The sequence below is a fragment of the Cydia splendana genome, chromosome 18 (genome assembly GCF_910591565.1).
Source record: "Cydia splendana chromosome 18, ilCydSple1.2, whole genome shotgun sequence".
Classification (NCBI taxonomy): Eukaryota; Metazoa; Arthropoda; class Insecta; order Lepidoptera; family Tortricidae; genus Cydia; species Cydia splendana.
In genome coordinates this window covers 15,419,532-15,431,552 of record NC_085977.1, presented here as the reverse complement: position 1 = coordinate 15,431,552, position 12,021 = coordinate 15,419,532, and the positions used below count along the sequence as shown (strand labels likewise).

General features: G+C 36.2%; 1 protein-coding gene across 2 annotated transcripts in view; it reads left to right on the top strand.

Moving 5' to 3' along the window:
• The window catches only part of LOC134799089 (neural cell adhesion molecule 2-like), a 460,169-nt gene that overhangs the window by 423,096 nt on the left and 25,052 nt on the right, over nucleotides 1–12,021 (top strand). For both annotated transcript variants that reach the window (XM_063771474.1, XM_063771475.1), the window contains exon 6: nucleotides 7,064–7,174. In XM_063771474.1, coding sequence (XP_063627544.1) covers nucleotides 7,064–7,174 — 111 coding nt within the window. The remainder of the gene's footprint in view (nucleotides 1–7,063; nucleotides 7,175–12,021) is intronic.

Here is a 12,021-nt window from a genome sequence, read left to right as displayed (position 1 = left end):
AAACCGAAAAATTCGACCTTCTTACCCCCCTTTACCCCGCAGCACCGGGTCTACAGCCGGGGACTTTTGATATGTTCACCTCCTAACTAGTCTAAACAAAGTTACGGAGTCAAAAATTGTGTTCCTAGCATTTCCCTCTACAACGTTTTTTGAGCATTCATTTCCTGACCTATTAACCCAAGAACGCACGCTTCATTTAGCGTTGACGCTTAATGGTGCCATGGTGGTTACATGGTATGGTAAGACGCTCGACTTCGTGGCTATGTTTCGATCATCTTAAATCGACGCTATAAAACGCTCCACGCTACACTGGTTTAAACTTCCATAATTTTTACACGTTATTAAATGAAATTTGGGTCCGGAAGTAATTTTAAACTTAATTACATCCGATTAAGTCCTGGCTCTACGTTGTGTCAAAAAATTCGGAACGTTTTATTTTCGTGGCCGAAGCATAACTTTTGTACAGCACCGTAATTTGGAACTATAAAATTACATAAAATATGAGCTTGATGCAACCTGAATTTAGTATTACGTTCATTCATTACATTGCTCAACAGTATTAACTAAAACTAATCTCCACCTTAAACAGATAAAATTAGGGTTTCAAATACCTTGACTACTTGACTTATTACTTTCTAGTATTGTGGCCCATGTGACAACCTCACATCTCAGTGCGACTATGCTTTTGAATAAGGTTATTCAGTAAAGTGCAGGAGTCGACTCTTGAGTACAAAGAGCTGGGTTTGCAATGGCGGACATGGAAGCGTATGCAAATTGATTTTGCCGCAGTGGTATATGGATTAGATTTTATCTTTGTGGGCTGTAAGTGGTTTTCGTGGCATTTCCGATCTGTCATTGGGTTTTAACATGTCAACTGCCATATATACGGTGTTTTAACCGTGGTACCACAGCTTTTGTACCACAGGGGGACCACGGGTAATTTTTTTCCCCGTAGACCCACTGCTCCAGTATTAAGTTATCTTTTTGAATACGAAACTTTCCGTGGGCCCACGGGTCGTTCCTAATATAATTTATTTCCCCATAGACCCACTTCAATTTAAGCGTAGGTAGGTAGGTACGAGTAGGTAGGTTAGGTTCGTTAGGTAGCTTCAGATGCCCGAAGGGCAAACCGCCCAGAAATAGGAGCCCCGGAACCCAGAAAGCGGGGCTCCGTCTAGTTACGTTGTGTAGCAAATGTTTTGGAGAAGAAACACTAAATATGCAATTTGCTTTCGGCAATTTACATAACGTTTCACGTTTGTAAAATGACGACGCCGTTTGTAATAATTAAATGTAAGAGAATGTAATAATTAATCCTACCTATATAACCTTCCAAATATGACAATGGTGGTCCACGGGTAAAAGACAGTTCTTTTCAATTACCCGTAGTCCCATTTTGGTGCAGTGGGTCTACGGGGAAAAAAAATACCGTGGTCCCCTGTGGTACAAAAGCCGTGGTACTACGGTTAAAACACGATATATACGCAGTATTACGTAGGTATACATTCATATTTCCTTGTAAGACCGAGGGCAATTATTATGATTTTGAATTTGGAACTTTCTTTTATTTCTATATGAGTGCGAAACTCGAATTTAATTTGTACTTGTATTAGTACACGGGGACTTACGGGGCTATACAGAGTGAAATTTTAACCATACTTTGCGTAGTAACTTTATAGGTCATACTGAACATCTTTTATTATGGGACCAATGCCGAAATCACGGAAAAAATTTGGCTGTGTCATACATTCTGGCTGATATGATGCTGCTGATTTTTACGGTACAGACATATTTTTATTCGCGACATGGGCCCATGAAAAAAGATATTCAGTGAGCGGAAACCCGATGTCTCATCCATTTTGAATTATTTCCAAAATTTGTATCGACAAAAACATTCTATATGATTTTGGAACCTGCCAACAAAATTTCACGAGAGGGTTCTATGTTACATTTTCAAGATAGTTGAAATGCGACTTAATGTCACTATGACAATGTTCAAATTTCAGTTCGATAAAAGTGAAACAGAACCGTGTAATATTGGGCCAGCGAAATGCCATCTGTAGAGGAGAATATCCGGACATACGAAAGAATTTTCGCCATAGCTGAAACGTAGACCTCCGCTTTTGTCGGTCAATAAATGTAAAAGTCCTAACTGACTTACTGACTTAAATTAACGCCCAGCCCAAACGGTTTGACCTAGAAAGCAGATTTTTTTCACAATAGGCAATTTTTTATACCTTCTACAAAACAAATTCAACTCCTAAGGGCCACTTGCACCATCCCACTGGGTTAACCCGTTTAACCGTTAACCCAGTGTCAAATCGTACTGGTAACCATGGTAACTCCTGGTTTAACAGGTTAACCCCGGGTTAGTGGGATGGTGCAAGTGGCCCTAAGGGGGTAAGTTTGGGGTTGGTATTCTTTAAGTAGATCGTGTGATTTTTAAAATTAGAGATTCGAGTTCACGCACTAGGCCAGACCGGTCGTCAAATACAATGTATAAACCACCCCAAAACACAAAAACCGGACAAGTGCGAGTCGGACTCGCCCACCGAGGGTTCTGTACATTTTAGTATTTTTTGTTATAGCGGGAACCGAAATACATCATCTGTGATAATTTCAACTACTATCACGGTTCATGAGATACAGCCTGGTGCCATACAGACAGACGGACAGTGGAGGTCTTAGTAATAGGGTCCCGTTTTTACCCTTAGGGTCCCTCCTCCTCGCGTCGGTTTCCTCAATGCTGAGGGTCGTGACCGTGACCATCTCGTCGAAATAGTTTTGCGGACCACTCGGCGCCATCCACTTCTTTCTGCTGCCTCGTGGAGAGCGTCGTGTACGGTGGTGTCGAGGGTGGTGCGGACCTGGTCAGTCCAACGTATCGGGCTTCTGCCCCTAGGTCTGTTTCCTTTGGGTACGGAACCCCAAAAATGCATAACCACAAATGTATTGTTTTGATTGCCGTGACTTGCATTGAATGCAGCTGCAGTGTTCCATGTTTCTGACTAAAGTAGCACATACGGACTGACAGCGCATCGCTCTTATGTTCTTTTGTGTTTGCTGGAGTCGAATGTCCCACGTCGCTGAACTGAAACCAAGTTTGTGTCTTGAATAGATTCAATTATTATGTAGTGTCTGTCTATTCTGTTTCGTTATTTTGTTAGTATGGTAATTTTGTTGCTTTCTTTCTACAGTCACGATACCTTATTTAACAAAAAAATAATTTAAGTATAAATATGCCAACGTACTAGGTAAAACAGATGACGTTTTAATTAATGTATAGGTATGTAAATAATTTGAACCTCTAATCTTAAATATGATATAGGTACATTATTTATGTAAGTACCTAACACATATTCATTAAAATCCATACTACACTACATATTATAAAGGCGAAAGTGTGTCTGTCTGTCTGTTACCTCTTCACGCTTAAGCCGCTGAACCGATTTAGTTGAAATTTGGTATAGAGATAGTTTGAGTCCCGGGGAAAGACATAGGATAGATTTTATTATGTCGGAAATCATCCCTGAAGAGAGTGCAAAGGGAGGGTGGAATTGAAAGAGTTAATGAATTGCCTAATAATTGAAGTAAGCAATGCGCGAATTCAATGATTGCTATTAGCATTATCCAGGCGCTAAACCTACTTTAGCTGCTGTCACTCATTCCACGCAGACGAAGACGCGGGCAAAAGCTAGTAAACCCATAAAAATAACATTAAACAGGCCAATTTTTAATTTGTTGTCGATTGTTTTTCGTCAGATTTCGATAAAATTACGTGGATAGATAGAGTTCCCTATTATGTACAGTATTAATAAGCGTAATTTCACCGTATATTCCAAAAATCTTCCACTTAGTTACGAAATAGTATTAGGTATTTGAATTTTTTTCGGAATGAAAAGTTCTTCAAACCAGACAAATTTTAACCAAATGTAACAAAAAAAAACGATTAATAAAAATTCTACGCCATTATGCCAAGACTATAACAATCCTAAGTGCCTGTGCAATTTTTCTTGCATTTTGAAAGGTATTTTCCAGTCCCTTAGCCACAGTGTTTTATTAATTTCTCTTTTTCCCTTACTAAATTTCTAAATGCAACACACCGTGTACACCGAAAATATTTAATCAATTCCAAGAAATCGTTTCAAAGCAGCGAGTTTAATGCTGAAAATTATATTAATTTCTATATCAGTGCTCAACATTCTCCGTTGGGTATTTTTATTAAATTCTGTAACTTTTCAAACTCGAATTATCATGATATCAAACATGGCGCCGAACGTTTAATTTAAATATGGCCGTCTTGTATCTTTATTCGCGGTATCAGAAACAGATTATAAATATTATAATACTCTCTAGTATTCCTGCAAATTGTACTTAATTCGAATATAAGATTCTAACATCGTGCCGCGTGATTTAATAAAGTGGGTACAAGTACCATGAACTGGGATTAGCTTTGATCAATTAAAGAATAAGTAGGTACGTAAATATCTCCCCGAATACGTACTCAAATAAGTACTGATCCGTTTACTAATCGGACACTCTTACACCTCTTAGCGCCACTTGCACCATCCCACTAACCCGAGGTTAATCGGTTAAACCGTTAACTCAGTGTCAAATTGTCAAATATTTTTCCCAAAGGAGAGAACAAATTTGGAACACTGCAAAAGTTCGAAATCATTAAAATGTTTTGCGTTGGTTTCCGTTTTTATTATAATTTAACTAAATAAAGCGATTCCAGAATTAGAAAAATGTTAATTATACTTATTTTGGGTGTCCGCTTAATAAATTGAACAGGCCTTAAAGATTGGAAAAGAAACCATAATCGTTTTTTAATCCCGTATCGATTTCAACAATACGAAATATTTTAATATGAGTTTATGTCTAAAAATAGGTTAAACTCGTGATCTAATTTTTAATTTACAGAAAGGGCTTAAGTGCTGTTCAAATGTAATGCATTTTTGCCACGTCGGGCTGAAAGGATTCTTCCCGGTTTTAATGGGAAGCAAATTGGCCGATTTTATCCTGTTGGTTAACTTTACAGTGTAATCGGTGGTTCGTTAAATTTCCTAGGTAATTTAACGTGGCCTTTATTACTTAAGGTCAAAAAGGGGAGTTTTAATGTTAGGCTTTGGTAACCGATATTATTGTCACCATTACTTAGTGACTAGTGTATGTATCTCGTATTATAAGTACATACAAACTTCTACTAATATAATATATGCGAAGTAACTCTGTCGGTCTGTCTGTTACCTATGGTGCAAATGCAACTACATAAATTACTTTCGCCTGTCACAAAGAGAGTTCATCAATGGTAAAAGCTCTAGACTAACTTCTTGTATTTTTAGAGTAGGTTATATCCTTATCCCCTTATTCATAAAATTTAGTAAGTATTGGTTATATTTTGTCACTTTATAAACAAACACAAAGATCAAAATGACGGATGGGAACAAAAGTTTATCAAAGGCTTTGTTAAACTTGTTGAAAGACGTTTATTAAAAATGACATTACAGTCACGGTGATCGCACCACTTATTATTTTAATGAATCAGAAACCCTTAGTTCCGCAGGCCAATTATTGAAAACCAAGGCCCTATTGGGGAAAAGATATCGATAATAATCCATTACTGGGACGATTAACATTCAGGTCCTAAAAGAGCTCCTTGGGGAACACCGAGCTTTACTGCTGAGGCCATTACTTTGATAAAAAGTCTGATAACAGAAGGCTCTGTAATCTGCATAATTTGAGGTTCAATTTATTTCTTTAAGAGAATATATTAGATGAAATTTCGATTGGTATGTAACTAATGGATGAGTTTTAATGAAAGCCTGTATATGTATAAGAAATGTTTGCAAATAAACAAACGGTGCCATCACATTTTGTTACCATGTCATTTGAATTAACTTGTTATTTTTTTATTTTACCTATATCAAGAGTTAGAAAAAAACTGACAGGTGCTGGAGTGAGTATATAGTTCATGAGATTACTATGTTGTCGTTATTGTAACATTTGTATTGAATTAAATAAAAAACCGGGCAAGTGCGAGTCGGACTCGCGCACGAAGGGTTCCGTACCATAATGCAAAAAAACAAACAAAAAAAAAAACAAAAAAAAAAAACAAAAAAAAACGGTCACCCATCCAAGTACTGACCACTCCCGACGTTGCTTAACTTTGGTCAAAAATCACGTTTGTTGTATGGGAGCCCCATTTAAATCTTTATTTTATTCTGTTTTTAGTATTTGTTGTTATAGCGGCAACAGAAATACATCATCTGTGAAAATTTCAACTGTCTAGCTATCACGGTTCGTGAGATACAGCCTGGTGACAGACGGACGGACGGACGGACGGACGGACGGACGGACGGACGGACAGCGAAGTCTTAGTAATAGGGTCCCGTTTTACCCTTTGGGTACGGAACCCTAAAAACTAATAATTTATGTATAACGAAACGAACACGGTACCTATGTAGTACAAAGTTTGTACTTTTATCAATGTAAGTACCTTTCTAATCGATCGTCGAATATGTACTTGTACCGACATGTCACACGACATCCAAGTAGGTCAAGGAATAAAAAGTTTTATTACAAAAACTTCCATAATGTCTCGCCCCTAAATAAATTATTCGCTATTCAACTTCGTATGGTTTCTAAGATAACGTGTGAAGTTCTCATCATAACTTCTGCGTTAGGATGTTAGAAACGGGATCTTCAGGAAGAGTTTTTATTCGCTGTTTACGAAAGTTAGCATGCGTTTTTATACAGTTCATCATTTTTTTTTCACTTAGCCTCACAGTAAGCTCCGTGGCCATGTAATTTTGCGGCTTGGTGTACATTGTTTTATAATAAGTAATTTTGGCTTCTTTTAACTTTAAGTTCAGCTCACTTAGTTCATGTTGAAAGTCACTAAGCCTGCCAGGCTTTTAACAGAATTAATAATATAAAACAAATTTGTAGATTGGTTTGGTCCTATTCTTAACCTCAAAGAGACCACGAATTTCAACAGAGATTTTTCAACTATCGTCATATCTTTTTGTGTAACCTCTAACTTCATAAATTTTGTCAACAGTGCCTCCGAGCAAGATGGTGATAACCGACGACCAGGGCGACGTAAAGCAGGCGATCGTTGGGCCCTACGTCGAGGGGGACTCGTTTACGCTCAAATGTGACGTCAGTGGAGGTCAGTATACAATACTAGAGTGAGACTAAGAAAAGTCTGCAGGGATTTTGGTAGCCCACGCAGTGCAAGTATTATTTAAACGTCATAATTTCATAGAAGTTAAAATAACACTTGCAGTGCGTGGGCTATCAAAATTTCTGCAGACTTTTCTTGGTCTGACTTTATCCGGAGAGCTGCTGAATGCAATAACTAACAGAATAAGATCAGGAGGTACACACCAGAACTCTTAATGTCTAACGAAACTTACGTTAACCACCAAAAAGCGAACTTGTTGCTTCTTTACTACTCGGAGCAGTCAAGAGCTAAGCGAGCTCCACCAATTGAGTAATATTATTATAATTATTGTACAAATTGATATAAAATAACTCAAATCCAGCCTGTCTCCAAAACCATGCCAGTAATTTTGAAAATTTTGTAGGAATTTTCGGTCTCATCGTTAAGATTTTATCTTACATTACTAAAAATATCCATCAATACCATCAAAATCAAATTTAAATGCTAATTCTATGAATATGACCACAAGAATCATTTATTATAATATAAAGTTACAAATTGTATATAAAGATAGAACTGTCATTTTCACCAGCTCGTTGAAACCACCATCCAAAACAACCCTGCTGCAACCCTTCGAACTCTTTTATATTCATCCCTAGAGATGCCGAATTATACTCGTGACTTGAAAATCAATTAAGGAGACCTTCGGCCGTCTCCGGTTGCCAGACGAATTTATACAAAGCGATGTTTTGAATAATTTGTGTGCTGACTCACCTAACTGGTCCATTTGAAGAATGATGGCTTGAAGAAGCCAATATTTCTTTCTGCTTTCGATTTCAAGAATAATAGGCCAAATAATGGTACTGATTTGTCAGTATAACACTTTAAACTCTCGCGTTTTGTACACATATTTAATGACACAAACGGGTCTACCGCGATATAATTTCATTGTTTTTACCTTTAATTCCGACGTTTCAGCTGAGTTGCACCAGCTATGGTCACGGAAAGACTGACGTCCCAACAAATGTCAACAGAGATATTAATAAAACACCACTAAACTACCCGAAATTAGTTTATAAAAATGTTCGGGGTAGACAAAGAAATTGCAGCTACCCGTTAAAGTTTAATGTTTACACGGCACGACACGTAACACTCACAGTATCCGTACACTGGTCCGAAGACATATCCGCTGGTTTCAACATTTGAATCATTTTTAATAAACTAATTTCGGGTAGTTTAGTGGTGTTTTATTAATATCTCTGTTGACATTAAATTTGTTGGGACGTCAGTCTTTCCGTGACCTCAGCTGGTACAACTCAGCTGAAACGTCGGAATAAAAGGTAAAAACAATGAAATTATATCGCGGTAGACCCGTTTGTGTAATTAAATATGATTTGTCAGTGTCAAAAGTGACATTTGAGTCGGTTAATTTCAAACTCGGGTAAATCCATCTGTCAGATTATACGATTTTGGTATTAAGAAAAGGCAATAGGGTAGATATTTGCCGAGAGGGTCGAATGGATTTAATCGAGCTTGAAGTTAAGCGTCACATTTCTTCAACCAAAAACGTCATTTTTGACACTGACAGATAAGTATCGTATCGGAAACAGATCAAATAAAACTCGAATTGGCCTATAAGTCAAGACCAAGTTCTTAGATTTAGGTAAGGGCTCACGCTATCACGTGACAATAATTTCAGACACGAATTTGCACTCTACTCCGGTGTGCGAGTGGGACATCGCTATATACGCACATAGCGCTAACACACTCATACACAGGATGAACATGCGAATTCGCATCAGTGTGATAACCGCGGAAAAAGATCAAAAATAAAATCTTATTTTTATCAATAGATAGTTGCCAAACTATTTTTTAATAAATATTTGATACTTTTGTATGGATGCCTGGTTGTTTTAATCTATTTTGCAAGGAAATAATTAATTTCGGCTAAAAGAGAGATCAAGTTGACATTTCGATTAACAATTCACTCCGGGAACCATTTTTAATTATTCTATTCAGAGGTACTTGTCATGCTTAAGACGAAAGTAGACGACCGCGCGAAATCGCCTTTCCATACAAACGTAGTCCTCATTTTCCTGGATATTGGCTTTCCCGAAAATTATTACTTACACACAATTTAATGTATATCAACCACAGCTATGTCCCTTCGTTTGACTATTCTCAAATTTTTATAATTAATAAAAGGGGAGCATTTTAAACATTTGTATGAAATTTGTTTTTCACTCCTATAATTCTTATAATAATCAAAAAATCGAAAAAAAGTGAAACAAATGGGCATATCTTCATTATGGTTACACATCAAATTAATTAAAAATATTTTCCATAATGTCATTATCGAGAGAGGAAAATGGGTACTACGTTTGAAGCGGTCACAGACAAGACATCCTCCAGGCATAGTAGCTCTACCCCCTCTGCCACAATATACGGTAGTTTTACTCCATTTTCGAGTCGAAAGTGTCTTTGTGTGACGTCCGTGTCTTTGAACGGACCAATCACGGCACGGGACCTCGCTCACCTCGTCCCCCGCACCCCAGTATTGTTGGCAGCATCGGTTTCATGAAATAATTGCTCTAAACTCCATCTAGAGGATTCCTAGTTTATGGAAGCGGTCGTTCACTTTGCTCGAAGCGCGTGTAATAGTAGGGGAGACCGGGGACAATAGAAACAATTTTCCTTTAACCGCCTGTAACCGTTATATTTTTATGAGTAGAAAGATGTACGCCCAAAATATTTCAAGGTTAGTTATCTGGTTCCTAAATGAAATGTATTTGGATGATCTATAATCCATAGTTTATTGTCAATAATTTAATAAAAAGAATGGGGCAGCATGGTTCAATTGACCTCACATGATTGTCAATTGAAACACTATGTAAGGTCAATTGAAACACTCGAATATCTTCGGCACAATGAAAGTACTTATATCTGTTTTAATCTTTTGCATCACTATACCTCTGCATACAATGAGCTCATCAAAAGTTCGCAAGCATAAAATAAATATTTCTCAATTTATGAACATCTGAACATCTCGATAAAAACACGCGGGGAAAAAGAAAAAGTATACGACTTTCAGTTTTCTTTGTTGCTGCTACCTTATACATTTATCTTAACCAAAGTAGTTTTAATGCAATTATAAAATATAAGTATATAGAATCGCAGAAAAAAGCATAATCATGTTTCATACAAAAGTGCGTGTTTCAACTATAACAATGTTTCAATCACAACCATTCCGTGTACCTACGAGTAGCCTCTGACAACGAGTGTTGCAAACGTCGGGATGTAAAATGAAATAATAGACGCAATAAAATAATCAGTTTAAATTGTTTTATTAAACAAAAATATGGCGATATGCCAAATAAAAAAATCCTAAACTCTCTAAAATGAATAACTATTACGAAAGGTTTGTCACCGACTTTAAAACGTGATTAAAATGTAATCTGTACCTAAATGAATTTTATGAAATATAAAATCCTGACATTAACATCAATCTACATATTTGAAATTTGTAAGTTCGTCAGAAAATATCCTCATTTTTTTCCAAAATTTGCCGACCGTCCTCGACGATACGAAAGTAGATATAAGCATAACCTGGCGCCACCCGAACGTTCAGAACTACAGCTACACAAAACAAGTCCAAAAATGATGGCCATCAAAATATATAATACACTCAGCGACGACATTAAACTTCAGACATCAGATAAACAATTCAATAAACTGTTGAAGAACTTATTAGTTAACAAGTTAGTTACTATAAATTGAATGATTTCTTGGAAGATAAAAATGATCACGAATGTTATTAGTTTTAATTATTACTCACTTTATTATTTTTATTATTTAACTCATTTCATTTTACCACTTATTATTAAACATTGTGTGACATAAAATTATTCTTGACATGACTATTAAATAAATTAATATTATATACCTACTTACACTACAATTTCAATGTTAATTTTAATTATCAATAATATTTCCTAGACATTCATTACTATAAAATTTTAAATTACAATCTCTTAACCATTGTTAAAAGACCTAATTTTATAATTATTATATAAATACTGTCGAATACCTAGCATAATTTAGTTCTAAGACTATTGCTGTGCCCTACCAGGGTCCATGTGAAACTCACTATTACTATGTAACACCAATGTAACAACCATGGATGCAATAAATAAATTATGAATTATGAATTATGAATTATGAACGGATTATTTTTGGTTTGTCTGTTTTTATTTAAGGCCGTTATTTTTTAAATATGATTTTGTCTATGTTTCATTATATTTTTATTTATAATATTATTTTTTTGCTTTCATCATCAGCTTATCGTCACAATCACCAAATGATTCTTTTCGAGAGCAGCTGCATGAGTTACTAACCATTTGTAATATTGTATACCTACAAACATACGGTTCAGACAGAGATCCTCCTTCCCTTCAAAACCTTCTCCAGAATGTAACAAATACTTTTCTGAAAACCGCATCAAAATCGGTTTAGCCGAACGCGAAATATCGCGAACAAACATACCATACAAACATACGGGTCAAACTGAGAACTTCCTTTTTTATGAACTAGGTCAAAAACAACATAAATAATAGTGAACATCAATAGAACAAATTATGTGCATCAAAAACAGAACCTCCTTATATTTTGAAGTCGGCTACTTTTGGAGACGATTAAAACGCGAGGTCGATTGAAACGTTTCAATTGTCCACAAGCAAGTTGTTTCTATCGTCCCCACACCTCGTTTATCACTTTAAAGTCAAATATTATATATAAGAAAGGCTTGAACGCTGATCAATGGCCATTAAAAACAATCGTTTATTCCAAACTCGAAT